The sequence below is a fragment of the Bos taurus genome, chromosome 1, assembly GCF_002263795.3.
Source record: "Bos taurus isolate L1 Dominette 01449 registration number 42190680 breed Hereford chromosome 1, ARS-UCD2.0, whole genome shotgun sequence".
Taxonomy (NCBI): Eukaryota; Metazoa; Chordata; class Mammalia; order Artiodactyla; family Bovidae; genus Bos; species Bos taurus.
Genome location: NC_037328.1, coordinates 146,207,535 through 146,228,709, shown reverse-complemented (window position 1 = coordinate 146,228,709; position 21,175 = coordinate 146,207,535). Strand labels below are relative to the sequence as shown.

Genomic DNA, 21,175 nt, shown 5'->3' with positions numbered 1-21,175 from the left:
CTCACCCAACTTCTGTATTTGGGTGGTGACAATGCAATCCCTACAACACAAGAAGCAGAGGGCAGATCCCAGGTGCAGCACACACACCTGTGTCCAGAATGGTCGGCCAGGTCCTGGCGTCCACGGTGGCTGCTGCTTCTTTGGACCTGAGCAGCCGCATGATGGCCTGCGTGGTGAGCACGCACGCAGACTTGCTGACCTGCAGGACACAGGGTTGAGGGCACAGCTGAGACAGCACCCAGGAGCAAACCACGCTCAGGCCTACCACGCTCAGGCCGCAGCGCCCACCTACCTCCACAATCATCTTGACGGTAGGAAGTGTGGTGGCAAGGTTCTGGGGGTGTGGGGGCCGCACGGTGACGGGCACGCAGCCACAGTACAGGCAGCCGTAGAAGGCAGCAATGAGGTCCACCCCTGGAGAGACACGATCAGAGGGTGTCAGTGGGTCAAAGGCAGCCCCAAATGTCCAGGCTGTGGGTCTACCTACCGTGTGTGAACTAAACCACCCTCTCGCATCACAGCGCACACCCCAAACAGCGCTGCAGGGAGGGACAGGTCGCCCCGAGCCTAGACCCAGGGAGACAAGGAGATGGGTGGGGTGCAGCCACGGCCGAGAGGAGCCTATGGCGGACGGGAGGCCCAAACCTCATGGAGCAGCGTGTTCTGCCCTCCGGGGCACTCTGTAGGTGGGTGGGCGAGGTTGGGAGGACACTCTGAAGGTGAGCTGCCCACCCAGAAACGCCACACCTCCTCCTTCCATCTCCACCCTAACGTGGGGACCAGTCCATCCCTGGTGAGGCCCACACCCCCAGGGAGGGGCCAGGATGACCCTGCCCTGCTCTCAATCTCTCAACGCAAAGTGGGACCACTCACGGCTCCTTCAACTCATCTATGTATTTAAAATTCTCCATAATTAAAACCAGGGGGAACTGAACCACACTTAAAACCCAGCTTTCCCATTTTGACCTCATTCAGACTTAAGACCACCTGCACCCACACCCTAGAGGCCCTGAAGACACTGCCCTCAACTGAGACAAGGCCCTGCCTGGCATCACTAGGCTACAAGACATCAGGCTCAGGCTGTTTTGATTATAGAGTCAAGATAAATACGCAATGTTTGACCCAGCTTGTGGGTTTCACCACACTACAAGTCCCTGAAGCTCCATCAGGGCCAGGAGCGCTCAGTGTGGTCACTGTCATGGCCCAAGCTCCTCCCCCAGGGACCAGCCATCCTCACTGTGCCTGTGGGCAGCTCAGGGGACAGATGAGCTGACAGGAAGGCTGACCCGTTCGAGCATCCTTATACCAGCATGGCCATTCTGCCCAAGGTGCCACACAGCAAGCACCGCCAGCAGCTCAAACACTCGAGCTCAAACAGCTCATGCTATCCCCTGCCTGCGCCCCACTTCCTGCAGCTCCTGCAGGGTCACACGCCCCTCACAGGAGATGCACACCAGGTCCTCTGTGCACCTGCAAACACCTGCCCCCTCCCGCCTCGAGCAGGGTGCGGTCTGCCCTCCAGCTGTCAATCACACTCTCCTCCTGCTACGAAGTTTTTAAAATGTACATTCAGACCTTCACCACGCACTATCACTTTTTATGAATAGTGTCAAAAATGCCCCAAAGCAGAGAGCAACGTCAGGCCCTGTCCGTCTCTCCTCCTATCACCTCAGCATGTCCACCCGCGCCCTCCCCCAGCCTGCCAGTGTGACCCCAGGCCTCCTCTCAGTCAGTGCTGCGTGCCCTGCACTGAGTCCAAGGATAAGAAAGGAACGGGGACTGCGATCAGTTCTGGACAAAAACGACCTCACATTCCTGGAACAGGAACAAGCAGGAGTGACTGTGATGCCAGTGGGAGTCCTGGAGCGTCCACGTCACCTAGCGTCCATGTCAAGAAACCCGGCAGGCTCTGTGCAGGGAGCGCTCCACAGCAGCCCCGGGATTAAGTGCCCAGCACAAGCCACGTCCCACCAGACACGCTGAAGGGAGACGGCGCTGCAGGGTTGGGTTCCCAGGAGTGGCACCGTGGACACGTGAAGGAAGCCATCATGCAGGAGACCTGAGTCTCAGAGAACAGCCCCCAAAACAGGACTTCAGGCATTCCAAAAGCAGGAAACAGAGGAAGAAAAGGCAGTAATGAGAAAGAACATTTTCCTGAGAGGAGGATTAAGTGGGTAAGAAAGCGAGAGAGGACCCAGACCCGGGCATTTCCTAGTAAAACTCCTGAGCTAGAACCAACAAGCTTCCAGGTGAAACAACAACAAACACGAAGTGGGGAGGGGAGGGGAGGGTGGGCGCTGATCATCACCTGCAGCCCTGCGGGAGCACCTGCAGAAACCTGGGATTCCTGGCCTAGGGAAGGACAGGCTGCCGCTCAAAGTGCAGGGCCTTCCAAGTGCCCCTCACCTGGGCGCCAGACACAGGAGAGAAACTGCCAGGACTGAAGCCCCGAGACGAGGCGGGAGAGGGCAGGGCGGAGGAGCAGGAGAGCAGCGCCCAGCAGGCGGAGCAGAGCTGCCGCAAGGACAGGGTGCCGGGCTGCGAGGGGCAGGCGGGGCTGGAGGGAGTGTGGGAGGACCTGGAGCCCCAAGGGCACGGCCATCCTGATCAGGGAGGCCCCAGAGGAGGTTGTCTCATCCCCACCCCTGGGGGTCTGATCAGAGAGCAGCTGAGGACTTGGGACCAGCAATCCAGCCCAGCTTGGGAGACCCATGGCGGGGCAGAGAAGACGACGGGAGAAGGGAGGCTTCCTGATGGTGGCCAAGTCCCATACAAAGTACAAGAAAAAGAACCAGAGGTCGATCATCATATGTCCAGAAAAAGCAGATAAGAACTGCAGCCCTTTCAACATGTGCTAAGATGCAATACATTAAGAAAATGATACAAGATACAAGAGAATGACCGAAATGAGAATTAAAACAAACAAATGAGGAAAGAACTAGAAGTTATTTTAAAAAACAATTCAGAAACGGAGATGGAACTAGAAGGAGCCCAAGAGCCAACAAGACAAGGGACACAGAGAACGTGGAAAATGACGAGAAGAGCTAACACAGGGGCGATGGGAGCAGCAAAGAGAATGAACGCCAAGAAAATCCAAGCAGAGGCAGAGAGAAGACACTGATTCTAGAAAACTCCCCTGAGATTAGAAGGCAGGCTTGCAGCTTGGTATTCACAGGCACTTTACATGTTGTGTGGCCCTGCCTGCAGGGAGAGGTGAACACAGCTGCCCTCTGTGTGGGAACGCTGACCTGTAACAATGTCACAACCACACGGAGGACTTTGAGAAGGGAAAGTGTCCTCCTACCACTGAGAGCAAAAGCGCAGGTGAGTCACAGAGGAAGAAAATTAGATCACAGTCCAACCCGATGCTTGAGGCCGGGAGAAAATGGACACGTTTGAGGCCCCAGCAGGGATGACTATTGCCACAAAGTGTACAGACTGTCACCAACAAGCCAGAGCTCAAGGGACACTGTCCCCATGAACCTTCCTGAGAAACCAGCCAGGGACAATGCAACAGTACCACTGGGACAGAAAGATGGAGGTGTGCATGGCTGGAGGGCTCTGAATACAGGCCTGGTGGACTGCACGTGAGGAGAGGCCAGCTTCGCAGTTTCCACCCCCCACCACCACCCCATGAGACAGCACAGCTACAGGGAGAGTGAGTGGAGGAAGCCTGTGTGAAAACTCACATGGGGTGGGGGGGCGGTCATGTATGACTGCCATTATTTGGGGGTCCTGCATGTGACACAGGATGAAGCACGTGAGTAGTCCAGGCACATGTGAGTTCTACAGACTCTCAACCTGACCCTCGGTACAAAAGGAGACAAAGACATCATGGAGACGAGGTTCAGTGAAGACCTCTAACCCTGAGTCTGAACGACTGGGACAGCATGAACTCAGGAGACACTGCCTCTAAGAGAAGCTATGACTCTCATTTTCCAATTGGAACTCTGATCACAGAAAGGGTTAATGGGACAGCGGCCAGCCCAGGAAGGATGAGCTCCTAGTGCCCAGACTGGTGCTGTCAATACCAGGCTCCATGGAGGACTGGCCAGGCACCTAGTTCCAGCCGACACAGGAGGCAAGGTCAGGACAGGAGGTCACACCCGAGGGCCCAGGAGCAGCTCCCACGGGAGTGCGACAGGGCACAGAGCTCATTTCACTGACAGCAGCAAAGACGCAGCATCCCACTTTTCACAGCAAATTCTACCACTGGGTGACCAGATCCTATTCAGGGGAAGTGTCTATTTAGTTTTATGGCTGGTCAGAGTTAACACACCACCGTTTAGTGACCGTTAAGGAGTTAATGAAGGTGGGACAAGGTCATCGATAGGAGCTAATGTGCTAATTCTACAAAAGGAGGAAGCACCCGAGGACATTCAGGGTCTTGCAAGGGGAGTGAGTCTGATGTGGGGTTCCTCGTGGGAGCCCAGGAACAGCCACCCGGCATACACAAGCCACTCCAGACAGCAGGGATGCTCAGGACCCAGGGAGAGATGGAAAGAGGGCAGCCTGCAGGTTACAGAAGCTGCTCATTGCGGTGGTCAAACTATAAAGAAATGGGAGGAATGATGACCATGGAGGTCAGGACAGAGGCTACTTCAGGAGGATGGAGCAGGTGGTTGGGATGGGAAAGCCAAAGATCCATCATTTGACCTGGTTGCTTTGTTTTTGGTAATAAAACAGGGTGGGGGGAGGGAGGGAAAGAACAGCTTGGTTGGAAGAGCAAGAGGAAGGCAGGCTGCACTGAGACGGGCGGGGTAGACTCACAGCTCGCCACGGGCGCTCACAGGGTACAGACATGGACAGAGGGCGGGCGAGGGTGGGTGCGCGGGGGGCCACGGGTCTTACCTGGAGGGTAGACCAGGGCCACATGGGCCCCGGCACTCAGCCTCGCCTTCTCCATCAGAGCAGCGGCCACTCGCTCGGCCTTTTTGTGGAGCTGGACGCAGGTTGCGGTGCTGGTGACTGTGCCCTAGGAAAGCAATCATGGGCACGCTGAGCCAGGGCACGGGGGTGGGGAACTCTGGACACTCCACGCACAGCCTCCGTCTGAGACCTGTGGCCAGGAGCCAGGATGGGTGCCACCCAGGCCCTGCCTGCTGTCTCCTTGGCCTCTGCCTCCTCAGAGACTGCTCGTCTACCACAGGCAGACTTGGTGAGCCCTTTCGGCTGTTATGATAAAATATTTTACATATAAAAATACTGTCAAGAATAATGTGACGAGGAGCCATCCAGGTTTTCATTACCTAGTATTCTGCCACATTGTTTCAATGTCTCTTTTATAAAATAAATCACCACCACTCCACATACACCCCCAATTCTATCCCCTCCCTCCCTAGAAGCAACCCTTTTCCTGGACTTCAACACACATAAGTAAACAGTAAGCAGTAAACAAACATCCCTGAATTGAACCCTGACACACGCTCAGTCGCCCCACCCCCCAGCTCCAAGCCCTGGGTCACCACAGGCTGGTCTTTCAGGGAGCCTGGGAGGGCGAGAGGCTGGTAGGGCTGCCCCACACCCGGTCTCTGCAGAGGACAGCTGGGCTGGGACCAGCTCCAGTCTAGCCCTCCCTCCCCCTGCCGACCTGTCTGAGCTCATGCTCTCGGTCCTTAGGAGAATCACAGTGCCACTGAGCCTAACTAACCATCACCACCCTCCAGGACGGCCCGGCAGAGCATCTAAACTCTCACCCCTCCTCAGCTGGGGCCCCCCACACACGCCTGGGGGCTTCGCATGGTGGGTCAGACTCACACCCAAGCTGAGGTTCAGAGCGCCACACTGGGCACACGCTGGAGCTCAAAGGCCCAGAGCTTTGCCAGTCCCCAAGGCCAGGGGCCACCTCATGCCAGGGACACCACCTGCAGAGGCACAGGCTTCCTCCCAGGTCAAAGGCCAGCACATGCTCAGGTCCTAAGGACAATTCAAACCTGAGGAGGCTGACAAACCAGAAGAAACGCAAAAATCTACAAGGTTTTAGAAAGATCTGGGGGGCCCTCCCAAGCTTAGCTATAGAGATAGTTGTGAGCACTGCTGGCGACTCTAGGCCTGGTGGCATCTCTGCACACTCCCATCGGTGCTCCTCCTCCCTGGGAAACACCCCATCTGCACAGACACCTGGCCTTCCCCTAGGCCGCCCTCACGTCCCACAAGCCTGCCTCCAACCACACCTCACACTCATCCACAGCCCCTGTCCCATCTGAATGGCTAACTTGTGCCTGGACCATGGCCCTGGCCCCCTGCTCCCATCCTCACCCTCTCACAACCCATAGGAATCACCCAGAATTGGAGACCCCATCATACCCTCATGCTCACGTCCAGCCCCCCAGCACACACTGAGGGTAAACCCAGCGCCCAGCCTCGCCTGCCTTAGAGCTCCGGCTGCTCCTATCTTAAGGTTCTCCTGCAAGCTGACTTTATCTTGGTCAATGCTACTTACTGGCTTTGGAATTCAATCAATCATAAACAAACATCTCCAGTACACTGTCCAGGTGTGCGGATACATGTGAGCAGAAGATAGCACCTCTCCTGAGCACTGGTTTTCTAGCAGGAAGACTTGCTTCAGCAACTGGGGAACAGGGGTCTTTTTTTTTTTATCTTATTTAACATTGTGTATGTAGCAGATATTGATTAATATTTTTTGAATGAAGAAACAGTGGCCAATAGCAAGCAGTTCTGAGAACCAGGCTGGTGCTGCTAAGACGTCAGAGCACACGCGTCCTCCCAGGCCAGGACACATCTAACAGTGAGTCATGAAGAGTGGACATGGTTACTCTCTGTTTTCATAGTTTGTCTACTGGCCCATAACTTACAGTTTCTCCTTTACACCTGAGAAGCTCCTGGTACCATGTAACACCCACTGAAAGTTACTAGGATTAGGGCTGTAAGCCGTATTTGCTGTGTTACAGCTACAAACAAAGGAAGAAGATCTAAAGTACTTTTTACACAATAAACATTTGTTTTTAGTTTACTTAGGAGAATTTATATGCATGAAAGTGAAAAGCGAAAGTGTCAGTCACTCAGTTGTATCCAACTCTTTGCAACCCCATGGGCTGAAGCCCGCCAGGCTCCTCTGTTCATGGTATTCTCCAGGCAAGAATACTGAAGTGGGTAGCCATTCCCTTCTCCAGGAGATCTTCCCGACTCAGGGATGGAAACCGGGTGTCCTGCATTGCAGGCAGATTCTTTACCATCTGAGCCACCAGGGAAGCCCTATTTACAAGCATACTCTTCATAATCGAAATACAAGGTAATGAGAATTTCCCTGTTAAATACAAACCCACAGAAATGTGACTGTGGCTTGTGTGGAAGCTGAGGTTTTCATGGAAAGAATGACACCACCCAGACGTCCCTGGTGGCTCAGACGGTAAAGAGTCTGCCTGCAACACAGGAGACCTGGGTTCAATCCCTGAGTCGGGAAGATCCCCTGGAGAAGGAAATGGCAACCCACTCTAGTATTCTTGCTGGGACAATGCCATGCACAGAGGAGCCTAGCTGGCTATAGTCCATGGGGTCACAGAGAGTCGGACATGACTTAGCAACTAACAAATGTGACACCAGCTGAGAGCCTGGAGGTCAAGGAGTGCTGTCCTCCAGTGAGACCTGAGCACATGGCTGGAGTGTGACATGGGCCCTCGCCCACATGGGCAGCACGTCCCACTCCACCAGTGCCCGCCTCACCTTGGCATTGAGCAGCAAGAACAGCGGGTGTTCGGGGGTGGTGTGGGCCCGCCACTGCAGCACGTCAGGCAGGAACAAGAACTGTGGGAGGGGCAGGGAGGGGTCAGGCCTGGCGCCTTCCCAGGCACCTCTTCACACCCCCCACCCCACCCCTGGGTGGGGAGGGTCAGGCCGCTGGCTTCCTGGGTGCCACCTCCCCCCACCCCACCCCTGGGTTGGGGAGGGTCGGGCCTGATGGCTTCCCAGGGACCTCTTCACCCTCCCCTCCAACCCCCTTACCTTCCTAGCCTGCTCACTGTCCTCTAGGTGCGACAACTCCCTCCCTGAGGCCTGAGCGATTCTCTTCCCGGCGACCAGGTTCCCAACGATCATGGAGGCAGGCCCAACCTCTGGAACACGAGGGGACCTGAGTGAGGACCGATGACTCTGACAGGTAACCTTCTGAATGGGCAGGCAACTCACTCTTCACTACAATACAGGGTCAGGAACCAGGGAGGAGGGTCGTGCTTAGTGACAGAGAGAACCTCCCTCTCAGAAGTGAACCCGATTAACATATTCAGCACGAGGCGAATATCCCAACCTTAGCCACAGCTAAACTCGTAGTACATTTCATTATTTTACTGATTAAACGTGCTTCACTTAATGGTTATTTTATATATTTAATAATCAACAAAAGTTATTGGCGTTTACTTAAGACTTACATCCCAGTTCCCCCAGGGAAGGGAAGCTGACCATGTGCTGGGCTTCCCAGGTACTGCCTGGCTGCTGTGGCAGATCACAGTGCTGGGCAGCAGCACGCACAGCGCCCTTGGCCCCCACGGCTGGCTGTGGTGGCCGCTCCGCGGCTCTTCAGATTCCAAGCTCCCAGTCTGCTCTGGGGCATCATTCGTGCCCCTGGGGCCACTGTGCAGCTTCCACAGCCCGGATACCAGGCCGCATCCAGTGCCAGGTGGGCCCCCCACAGTGGAGGGTGGGGATGTGCTCCTTCCAGGGAGCAGGAGGCGGGGACTGGCCTGCTGTGCTGCTCACTCTGGCTCTCAGCTCCAACCCCAGAGAGGGTTCAGCAGGCCCGCGCCCTTAAACACAAGCGTGGCCGCTGCCGTCCACAGATGCAGCGGACGTGCTGTGGTACGCACTAACCTGGCTGCTTCTGCCGAGGCTTGGGAAGGTTGGTAACACACGTGTGAGGGCACATCAACACGTTACACGGGTGCAGCATCCCCTCCAGGAAGCGCTGCTTGGTTTCAGAAACGTGAATCCCACCGAGAGGAGCCTTGGGCAAGGTGTTGGCAGGAACCAGGGCCAGACAGTACACGCCCACCTGGTGGATGCTATCGATGGCCTGGAGGGAGCATGAGACAGGGGCCTGCGCTTGAGCACATGCAACCAGCTCCAGGCTGGGAGCTACAGGAGGGCCAGAACACCCAAACCCAAAGGTCAAGCAGACCGTGACCTCTGGGACGTTAAGAGAAACACGGTGAGACAAGTGTGCATTTCCTACCATTTACACACACGTGTGCATGTGCACACTCCAACACAAATCTGTAACTGCTCACATTAGAAAAAGCCATCAAAGCAGACACTGACTTCCTGTGGGAGAAGTGTGGACAGAGGATAGAAACCAGGCTCCTCTGAATACACTTTGCTTTCAGAGTTGGAACCATGTAAATATTTTATGTCCAAAAAACTTAAAACTTAAAAACCAATCCCTAACAACTGACAGTAAAATAGAACAAATGAACTCAATCGAAGTGGATCAGGTTGGCACACCCCTCAGACAGAATCTACTTAAGGTGACTTTAAACACAGCAATCTGACTGATTCCATCCTAGAGGGATACACCCTATTGGCAAAAAGAATTGTAAAAACATCCTAAGTTGTGCTCGAAACCTCACACTTGAGAGGTTACATGGAGACTGGAGGGTGTGCAGCGTGGCATCAGGACATGATTACTTCTGCTGGAGTCATCATTATTGCAACCTTTCAATATGGAGAAAGGTCGGAGAGTCAAGGAAAACTCTGAGGCCTTAAACCTGAGCTGGAACCAGCAGCATAAACTCACAGTGTAGGTGATCTTACAGGCAGAGGATCTGCTCTGTCTGTTTCCTGCTCTGTCCACTGCCCAGACTGTGGTCCCAAGTCCATTTCTTGGAGGCAGCAGGGCCCCGTGGGTCGCAGTCGTGCTGGGTCTGGGACATGAGATGCCCCACCACCCTCTGGCATCCACCTTCCTGCTCTCCATGTGACCCCCTCAGAACCCAGTGGTGTGTCGAGAGGACTCAGGAGCCAATCCAGAGAGGCTCCTACTGACATATAAATGTAGTTACTACAACCACTAGTTCACAGGGAGACAAAAACCAGAGCTACTCCATGACGCCAGTGCAGGATCCAGAAATCAACCCTGGATCTCACTTTCCTGCACAACCTTCCATCCAGGTCCCCTGGTGACTTCAGAGGACACAGCCCTCTTTGTAGAAGACACTTTCAAAGCAGCTGCATTACCAATGAGCAAGAAATGACTGAATTGAAATGCCTCCCCTCCCTTGAAGCCCTACCAAGCCAGTGGACAGACTATCTACCTCCCATGAGGCCCCTGGCCAGCAAATCAAGCCCGAATCTGACCAGGCTTCAAGATCTACCCAGTGACACAGTGGACAGAGGAGTACAGAGATGGGACCACGAGGCACAACTGTCAGAGCCCAGACTGGGAGATGAACTGGGCTAACCTGTCAAGAAACAAACTGCAAGAAAAATAAAACAAGGAAGAGTGTGCAGATTAAAGAAGATTAAAAACCTGGACCAACCAAGTGCAGTTTTTACCTTATTTTGATCCTAAGTTTAACAAACATATTGAACATTAGGTAATTTGGGAAATCTGAATAGTGACTAAATATTTAATTACAGCAGAAAGAACTAAAATGCTCAGGAATAAATTTAACCAAGGAGATGAGGGACACATGTATACTTAAAACTGTGAGGGACTGATGAAAGAAACTGAAAAAACCACAACTAAATGTAAAGACATTCTGAGTTTATGAATTGGAAGAATTAGTATTGTTAAAAAGTCCATACTACGCCAAAGTCATCTGCAAATTTAATGCAATCGCTGTAAAAATACCCATGACATTCTTCACAAAACTAGAATAAACACTCCTAACACTTGCAGACAACCACAAGACCCTGGGTTGCCAAAGCAGTCTTAAGAGAGAAGTGCAAAGCTAGAGGTGTCACGCCCCCTGACTTCAAACGTCGTAAAGCTGCAGTAATCAAAGCAGTGTGGGTGGACCTGGCACAAAAACCATGGATCGATGGAGCAGAAGGGAGCCCAGGAGTAATCTCACACTCACACAGTTACTGCTTTATCACAGAGGAGACGAGGGCAGACAACGGGAAGAGAGAGGGCCTTCAGTAAATGGCACTGGAAAAACTGGACGCCCCACACAAAACTAAACCAAAGCAGACCAAGGACGTGAATACAAGACCTGAAACGATGATACTAGAATAAAACATAGGCTGCAGTAAACTTGATGTTAGTCTTGGTGATGGTTTTTTGGATTTGACACCAAAAGCAAAGACAAGAGCAACAATAAACAGGTGGATTCACGTCAAACTAAAAGGCTTCTGCACGGGAAAGGAAACCGCCAACAAACAAGAGGAATCTATCGAATGGGAGAAGAGATCTGTAAAAATACATCTGGTAAGGATTAAAATCCAAAATACAGAAGGAACTCATACAACTCAACAGTGGAAAATAATAATACAATTAAAAAATGGGCAGAGGACCTGAACAGACAGTTTTCCACAGAGGACATAAGGGACTCCCTGGTGCTCTAGTGGGTAAGGATCTGCCTACCAAGGCAAGAGATATGGGTTCGATCGCTGGCCCGAGAAGCTCTCACATGTCACGAGGCAGCCACGGCCATGCATCCCAACTATTAAGCCCGCTCTCTAGAGCCTGCAAGCTGCGACTACTGAAGCCCATGCACTGAGCCTGTGTTCTGCATCAACAGGCAGCCCTGCTCAGTGAGACTAGAGAAAGCCTACACGCACAGCAGGGAAGGCTCTGCACAGCCAAAAAATTACAAATAAACAAATCTTAAAAAAAAAAGACGTACAAGATGGCCGAGAGGTACATATCTCTTCAGGGATCACGGCCTTGTTGTGGCGAAGGAGCTTGCGTAACTCAATGAAGCTATGAGCCATGCCATGCAGGGTCACCCAAGACAGATGGGTCAGAATGAAGAGTTCTGAGAAAATGTGGTCCAGAGGAGGAGAGAATGGAAACCACGCCAATATTCTTACGTGAGTGAAAAGCCAAAAAGATATGACACTGGAAGATGAGTCCCCAGGTCAGAAGGTATCCAGTGTGCTACTGCAGAACAGCGGAGAAATAGCTCTACAAAGAATGAAGAGGCTGGGCCAAAGTGTAAATGACGCTTAGTTATGGACATGTCTGGTGGTGAAAGTAAAGTCTGATGCTGTAAAGAACAATACTGTATAGGAACCTGGGATGTTAGGTCCATGAATCAAGGTAAATCAGACACAGTCAGCAGGAGATGGCAAGAGTGAACATCGACATTTTAGGCATCAGTGAACTAAAATGAACAGGAAAGGGTGAATTTAATTCAGATGACCATTATATCTACTACTGGGCAAGAATCTTTTAGAAGAAATGGAGCGGCCCTCATAGTCAACCAAAGAGTCTGAAATGCAGTTCTTGGGTGCAACCTCAGAAATGACAGAATGATCTCAGTTCATTTCCAAGGCAAATCATTCAACATTACAGTAATCCTAGGAGAAGGCAATGGCACCCCACTTCCAGTACTCTTGTCTGGAAAATCCCATGGATGGAGCAGCCTACGAGGCTGCAGTCCATGGGGTTGCTGAGGGTCAGACATGACTGAGCAACTTCACTTTCACTTTTCACTTTCATGCATTGGAGAAGGAAATGGCAACCCACTCCAGTGTTCTTGCCTGGAGAATCCCAGGGACGGGGCATCCTGGTGGGCTGCCGTCTATGGGGTCGCAGAGAGTCGGACACGACTGAAGTGACTTAGCAGTCTATGACCCAACCACTAATGCCAAAGAAGCTGAAGCTGAACAGTTCTATGTTCAGCACGGAACACTATGCTTCTAACACTAACACCAAGACCTTCTAACACTAACACCAAAAAATATGTCCTTTTCATCACAGGGGATTGGAATGCAAAAGTAGGAAGTAAGGAGATACCTGGAGTAACAGGCAATTTAGCCTTGGAGTACAAGATGAAGCACAGCAAAGGCTAGCAGAGTTTTGTCAAGAAAACACACTGATCATAGCAAACACCTCTTCCAATAACATAAGAGACGACTCTACACATGGACATCAACAAATAGTCAATACTGAAATCAGACTGATTATATTCTTTGTAGCTGAAGATGGAGACGCTCTATACAGTCAGCAAAAATAAGACCTGGAGCTGACTGTGGTTCAGATCATGAACTCTTTATTGCAAAATTTAGGCTTAAATTGAAGAAAGTAGAGAAAACCACTAGGCCATTCAGGTATGACCTAAATCAAATCCCTTATGATTATACAGTGGAGGTGACAAATAGATTCAAGGGATTAGATGTGGTAGACTGAGTATCTGAAGAACTATCGATGGAAGTTTGTGATACTGTACAGGAGGCAGTGATCAAAACCATCCCTAAGAAAAACAAATGCAAAAAGGCAAAATGGTTGTCTGAGGAGGCTTTACAAATAGCTGAGGAATGAAGTAAAAGGCAAGGGAGAAAGGAAAAGATATAACCAACTGAATGCAGAGATCCAGAGAATAGCAAAGAGAGGTAAGAAGGCCTTCTAAAATGAACAATGCAAAGAAATAGAGAACAACAGAATGGGGAAGATGAGAAATCTCAAGAAAATTGGAGTGATCAAGAGAACATTTTATGCAAGGATGGGCACAATAAAGGACAGAAATGGTAAGCACCTAACAGAAGCAGAAAGATTAAGAAGACATGGCAAGAATACATAGAACTATGCATAGAAAGTCTTAATGACCCAGATAACCACGATGGTGTGATCACTCACCTAGAGCCAGACACCCTGGATTGGGAAGTCAAGTGGGCCTTAGGAAGTATTACTACAAAGAAAGCTAATTGTGCTGATGGAATTCCAGCCGAGTTATTTCAGATCCTAAAAGATGATGCTGTTACAGTGCTACACTCAATATGTCAGCAAATTTGGAAAACTCAGCTGTGGCCACAAGACTGCAAAAAGTCAGCTTTCATTCCAATCCAAAAGAAAGGCAACACCAAAGATGTTCAAACTATTGTACAATCATGCTCATGCTAAATGCTCATTTCTTATTTTGCATTTCATAAGGCTACAATCAAAATCCTTCAAGCTAGGCTTCAGAGCTACATGAACTGAGAACTTTCAGATGTGCAAGTTGGGTTTAGAAAAGGCAGAGGAACCAGGATCAAATTGCCAACATTCGTTGGATCATGGAGAAAGCAAGGGAATTTCAGAAAAACATCTACTTCTGCTTCACTGATTATGCTAAAGCTTTTGACTGTGTAGATCACAACTAACTGTGGAAAACTCTTAAAGAGATGGGAAAACCAGACCACCTTACCTGTCTCCTGAGAAACCTGTATACAGATCAAGAAGCAAGAGTAGAACTGGACATGGAACAATGGACTGTTTCCAAATTGGGAAAGGAGTATGTCAAGGCTGTATATTGTCACCCTGCTTATTTAATTTATATGCAGAGTACATCATGCAAAATGCCGAGCTGGATGAATCACAAGCTGGAATCAAGATTGCTGGGAGAAATATCCAGAACCTCTAGACATGCAATGATACCACCCTTATGGCAGAAAATGAAGAGGAACTAAAGAACCTCTTAATGAGGGTGAAAGAGAAGAGTGAAAAAGCTGGCTAAAACTCAATATTCAAAAAACTAAGATCATGGCATCTGGTCCCATCACTTCATGTCAAATAGATGGGGGAAAAATGGACACAATGACAGATTCTACTTTCTCGGGCTCCCAAATCACTGAAGACAGTGACTGCAGCTGTGAAATTAAGACACTTGCTCCTTGGAAGAGAAGCTATGACAAACCTAGATAGCATATTAAAAAGCAGGGACATCACTTTGCCAGCAAAGGTCCGTCTAGCCAAAGCTATGGTTTTTCCAGTAGTCAGGTACAGATATGAGAGCTGAACCATAAAGAAGGCTGAGTGCTGAAGAATTGATGCTTTCTAACTGTGGTGCTGGAGAAGACTCTTGAGAATCCCCTTGACTGCAAGGAGATCAAACCTGTCAATCCTAAAGGAAATAATTCCTGAATATTCATTGGAAGGACTGATGCTACATCTCCAATACTTTGTCCCCCTGATGCAGGGAGCCAACTCATTGGAAAAGACCCTAATCCTGGGAAAGACTGACAGCAAAAGGAAAAGGGGTCAGCAGAGGATGAGATGGTTAGAAAGCTCACCCACTCAATGGACATGAATTTGAGCAAACCCTTGGACATAGTGAAGGACAGGGGAGCCTGGCGTGCTGCAGTCCATGGGGTCGCAAAGAGTCAGACTTGACCTAGCAACTTAACAACAAGAGGGACATAAAAATATGCTAAATATCACTAATACTGCTGCTGCTGCTAAGCCACTTCAGTCGTGTCCGACTCTGCGACCCCATAGATGGCAACCCACCAGGCTCTGCGGTCCCTGGGATTCTCCAGGCAAGAACACTGGAGTGGGTTGCCATATCCTTCTCCAATGCATGAAAGTGAAAAGTCAAAGTGAAGTCGCTCAGTCGTGTCCGACTCTTAGCGACCCCATGGACTGCAGCCTACCAGGCTCCTCCATCCATGGGATTTTCCAGGCAAGAGTACTGGAGTGGGTTGCCATTGCCTTCTCCAATGCATGAAAGTGAAAAGTGAAAGTGAAGTTGCTCAGTCATGTCTGACTCTTAGCGACCCCATGGACTGCAGCCTACCAGGCTCCTCCATCCATGGGATTTTCCAGGCAAGAGTACTGGAGTAGGTTGCCATTGCCTTCTCCACACTAATCTTGAGGAGAAGGCAAATCAAAACTACTACAACACACCATCTCACACCCATCAGAATGGCTATTATCAATAGGACAAGAAACAACAGGACTAGGTGAAGGTGTGGAAAAAGGGAACCCTTGTGCACAGTTTGTGGGAAAGTAAATTGGTGCAGCCACTGTGGAAAACAGTATGGAGGTTCTTCAGAAAATTTTGGGTATTTATTGGAAGAAAACAGAAATACTAACTTGAAAAAATATATGCACCCCTATGTTCAATGCAGTATTATTGACAACAGCCAATATTCTTGTGTCCATCAATGGATTAATGGATAAAGAAACTGTGGTACACACACACAGGAATATTACTCAGCCATAAAAAAAGAATGAAATCTTACCATTTGCAACAATACAGAGGGACCTTGACAGCATTGTGCTAAGTGAGATAAATCAGACAGAAAAAGCCATAGGGTCACTTACATGTGGAAGCTAAAAACAACAAAAAAATGAGCTCTTGGACAGAAGAGATTGGTGGTTGGCAGAGGTGAGGGGTGGGGGTAGGAGAAATGGGTGAAGGGAGTCAGAAGGGAGAAACTTCCAGTTATAAGATGAACAAGTCCTGGGGATGCCGTGTATAGCATGGGACCACAGTGAATGCTGGGTCGTGTATTGGAGTGTATTTGATAACACTACATCCTAAAAGTTCTCATCACAAGAAAAAATTTCTGTAGCTGTGTTATGGATGTTAACTAGACGTGCTGTTGTGATTATTTCACTATATATACAAATATCAAATCACTGTGCTAGACACCTGAAACTAACACAGTGTTACCTGTCAATCATACCCCAATAAAAGTGAAAGTCACTCAGTCATGTCTGACTCTTTGCGACTCCATGGACTATACTGTCCATGGACTTCTCCAGGCCAGGATACTGGAGTGGGTAGCCTTTCCCTTCTCCAGGGGATCTTCCCAACCCAGGGATTGAACCCAGGTCTCCCACATTGCAGGCGGATTCTTTACCAGCTGAGCCACAAGGGAAGCCCAAATCCCAATAAAATGTTATTGCTGATTTTTAAGATGTGATACTGGTACTCCTTTTTTAAAGAAATAAATACTAAAATTTACAGGTAAAACCTCTGAGTCTGGGATTTGCTTCAAAGTCCTCCTGAAGGAGAAGCTGGGCAGGCAGGTGTGGTGCAGATGGTTCCTGGACTGGTCAGTGTTGACTGAGGCTGACGGTGGACACATGGGTGCTATTATACTCTTCTTTGTATGACTGGTATATTAGTAATATTTCACAATGAAACATTAAACATCTTCACTAAGTATAAACATCAGCATTAGTAGAAAAACTGGTCCTCTGACACTCAGGGCTCTCTGGTCTCCCTGATGCTGGACTTGCTCTGCTTCATAGGCGTGTCCTTACCCCGGGGGCCGAGGCCGAGCACACGCCACACAACTGCCCGAAGCTGGTCGGACACCAGGGGGCTCTCTGGAGAGCTGCCAGGACTGAACTCACCCAGAGATTTGGACAGACAACACTGTCCACAGCAGCCTTATCCATAACGGCCCCAAACCAACAACCCAGTGTCACCAAGATATGGAAAAACAAGCAAAGGAAACACAACTCAGCAATAAAAAGGGATGAGCCACTGACGCACATACAAGGAACCTCATGAATGCGCCACTGAGGAAGACAATCGGATCAGGAGCCCACACTGAGACTTGGCTGTAGGATGCCCTTGAGGGAGGTCAGAGTTCAGCCCCCAACACACAGCAGCTGGTGGTTCCCCAAATGGTGTGAGTGCTCTTAGCTGTGGTTACCGGGGCATGTACACCTGTCAAAATTCAACAATCTGGACCTCTGCAAATCCGCTCTTTCCATGTGTAAGTTACACTCAGTGAGCTAAGTAAACAACGTTCCCTGACCACACGTATAGTCTGTGCTCTTCACTGAAGGCAAAGTTCACTCCCAGCCCCGCAAAAGACTTTCTGCTTCTAGTATTAGTACTAGTATGCTATTAGTACTTAAGGAAACGAATGTGGATGTGCAGGGAGTGGCAGCGTGTGGGTCTCACGAGGTGGGACACACCGGAACCCCTCTGGGCAACACCTCCAGCTACAGTACACATTTGCTGGAAACATGGCACCAGCGGGTCCCAGTTCCTGCTCCACACCCCAGGGCCGGTGGAGCCGTGGGCCCACGCCCACCTGCAGCACGCGGCTCATCCACTGGAAGCTGTCCTCCTCGGAGGCGTCAGGCCGCTGCTCTGCCACCAGCACAATCCGGTCGTCATGGAGCACTGTCACGGAGAACACTGCAATCCTGGGGGAGGAAGGGAAGCGATGACCACCCGGCACGATCGGGCACGGATACTCCACCCCATGAGATGGAAACTGTGGTGGGGCTGGAGGGAGACGTGGTCCACAGAACATAAAAGGAACCAAACTTCCTCCAATGTGGAAAAATGAGTTTCCATTCACAAAGCAGACAGAATCTGGGTGCAGAGAAAAAACAAGGCTCACACTATTAAAGAAGTTTCTCCTTAATTGTAATGTTAAGCCATGCGATGATGTCTTCATGTAAAAATGTGTATCCAGAAGATCCATTAATTACATAATTTTTCAGTGCAGCTGATGAAATCTCTCCCCGTGCGTGACTCTGCTCACGTCTGTGACTGATGTCTGTGGACTTGTATTTCGTGTCTTACTGAAGAATTCGACATGTTCACCTTTTCTGTGTGTTGCCTTTTTCTTCTTTTAGACTCGAGTAGATTCTTTTCCCTCACAAGACCGGTAGCTGGCATGTCTGCCACGTGAGCCCTGGGCCTCATGGACCTACCTGCTCACCCATTCCTCTGGCCACTGAGCACACAGGTGCCACATGCACACATACACACCCACACACTCTTTCTCTTTTATACACGCTTCACCCAGTATTAACATTTCCTCACTTTCACCCATCTTATTTCTCTTAGTACCTTACCTGAAAGCGTTTTCAAGAAAACAGTCTTTGTTATAAAACTTCTGAAACCTATATACCCAAGACCATTTTCACTGCAACCGCACAATTAAGTGACATCTTGGGATGCATATATTAAAATCTAGGCTAAAAGTTCCTCTGAAAACCTTAAACATCACTGCACGTCATCCTCTCGCTCCAGGCCCTCTTCTGGGGCGTCTGGCATATCCTGGCTGGAGACCCGCCCCGTGGCTGCCTCCTCCAGCCGCAGGTTCACATGTGCACCCCCTCCCCTCCCTGAGGTTACTGTCTGCATGCGACCCCAGCTCGCTTCACTTTTCTCTCAATTTTTCTTTTAGACTTTCTATTTCTTCACTTTTGGAGCAGTTTCTTCTTCTGGCTTTCCAGCTTATCAGCTCCCTCCCCGGCCGCCTCTGCCCCACATTTATTCCACCTACTGAAAAACTGCTCTGTTGTGGTGCCTTGACCTCACATTGCAATAGTTCCTGCAGGTATCCGCCCAGGGCTCAGCTCCTCTATGGTGAAGGCAGAGAGGTCACCTCTCCAGCCACAGATGCATCCACCCCACAACCCAGTCAGCCACCAGGCCAGCGTCACCTCCAGGTATCATCAGGTATCGTTGGCCACGCCAGGCAGTCTCCCTGACATACCAGGAGCACGTGCGGGCTACCCAGTGTCCCCTCCGTGGACACCTATGTTAACAGTGCCTCCAATTTCTGTGTGTGCCCCGTGCCCCAGCTCTAGGATGCACATACCCACCAGTTCCACCTGCCCAGCTGGCTCCCCCCAGGTGGTCAGTCACCCATGGCCATCACTCCAACCTGGACAAAGGCCGGCAGCCATGCTGACCCCTCACTGGCAGAAGTCCCTGATGATTTCTTTAAGGTATAATGGACATGAGTTTGAGCAAACTCTTAGAAATAGTGAAGGACAGGGAAGCCTGGCGTGCTGCAGCCCATGTGGTCACAAAGAGATGGACACAACTGAGTGACTGAATAACAACATATTCACAGGAAGGCTCTGGCCAGGCTCACAGGCACCCTTGTTTGAGTAATAGAAGCACTCCCATGAGAAGAATAAAATGAAATAGGTGGCTGAGTGGGCCAACCAGGAATGGAACCCCTCCCCTAGGACAAAGAGCCCTGAGCTGGACAGGCCAGACAGGGCCCTTCCTCCCCATCCCAGCTGTCTGGGGCCCCGACCAGCTGGGCCCCCTTATCTGCTCTCTGGATGAGAACCTGTGAAGTGCCTGCCTGACACATGCAGGAAAGGTAAACTGACTTGATCTCAGGAAAGCAAGGCCCCTGGTAACTCTCAGGAAAAGGCCTCCATTCCGGCCTGCATCCCTGAGGTTCTGCCCTCAGGCACACAGCTCCTGGGTGGTGCTGGCCCAGTCTCCGTGCCCAGGCCTTGGTCTGGGTCTCACCCTCAAGAAATCGTGAACTCTGCAGATGGTGAGGACTCTGACTCAGGCATCCTCCTGCAAACATCGTCCTGTTCTTTGCGAAGTTCTCCAATGTACAGGAATTATTAGGTTTTGCGTATTCACAGCACTGGGCTCTCCTTCCAATGTGGGGACCTCTCGAGGGTTAAGCGGAGAAGGAACCTAAAGGTGAGGCAAGGGGACCCGCGCATCACCTGCCTCTGTAGACAAACTTCATGGGCTCCACGGCCAGCGCAGTGGCCACCACGTCATCCGCGTTGTGTCTGCGAAATCCCACCACCATCAGCCCGTCCAGCTTGCCCACGACGAAGACCAGGTCATCCTGAAGGCAAGGACGCTGGTTGGGCAGAGGACACACAGCAGGCCCCGTGGCTCAGGGCCTGAGACAGAGACCCGACAGCCCACAGACCAGGTAACTCACAGACAGGCCCTGCAGGCCCCCTGCCCACGGTGACAGGAAACACAGGTGGGCTGACCTGGGGTGAAGGGGCCCTAAGCCTGGTGTGCCAGAGTGGGGATGAGGGGGCGTCCAGAGCAGGCGTCAGCGCAGGGAAGGTCAGAGGTGGGCACACAGCGAGGGTCAAGTCTGTAAAGCACTCAAGGCTAGGGACAGGGAACCCCAGCCCGACAGCACTGATGGTTGGGCAAGATGGGACTCCGTCATGGGGCCTGGGCACTGTGGACATTGAACAGACCCCTCCCCAGCTCTGAGCCTGGCTGGTGGCCCGGGTTTGGCAGCAGGACACACTCACAGGCCCGATGAAGCCCAGAAGCCCTGTCCTGGTGAAAGGTCGGTCGGAGACAGGTGCGCCCCCAGCGGTGACCGGGACAGTCTGCACAGAACGCAGAGGACAACAGTCCTAGAAGTGCTATCACCACATCTCCCAGGAGGGGATGAGGCTCCCCACCCCACCCCAACCCACCCCACCCTGAGGCCAGAGGCCCTACTGGCTGGCGTGACCTCCATCAGGCTCCTGCCAGCATGGCCTCCAGGGCCCAGGCTTCCCCTCCCACCCCTGTGAAGGCAC

General features: G+C 51.0%; 1 protein-coding gene across 4 annotated transcripts in view; it reads right to left on the bottom strand.

Annotated features, from left to right (window-relative positions):
* The window catches only part of DIP2A (disco interacting protein 2 homolog A), a 121,915-nt gene that overhangs the window by 15,100 nt on the left and 85,640 nt on the right, over positions 1 to 21,175 (bottom strand). For all 4 annotated transcript variants that reach the window (XM_010801729.4, XM_002685146.7, XM_005202121.5 and 1 more), the window contains 9 exons: positions 20,900 to 20,980; positions 20,342 to 20,469; positions 17,932 to 18,046; positions 8,824 to 9,025; positions 7,963 to 8,072; positions 7,684 to 7,764; positions 4,852 to 4,975; positions 293 to 414; positions 88 to 199 (listed from right to left, as the gene is read on the bottom strand). In XM_010801729.4, the coding sequence (XP_010800031.2) occupies positions 88 to 199; positions 293 to 414; positions 4,852 to 4,975; positions 7,684 to 7,764; positions 7,963 to 8,072; positions 8,824 to 9,025; positions 17,932 to 18,046; positions 20,342 to 20,469; positions 20,900 to 20,980 (1,075 nt within the window). The remainder of the gene's footprint in view (positions 1 to 87; positions 200 to 292; positions 415 to 4,851; positions 4,976 to 7,683; positions 7,765 to 7,962; positions 8,073 to 8,823; positions 9,026 to 17,931; positions 18,047 to 20,341; positions 20,470 to 20,899; positions 20,981 to 21,175) is intronic.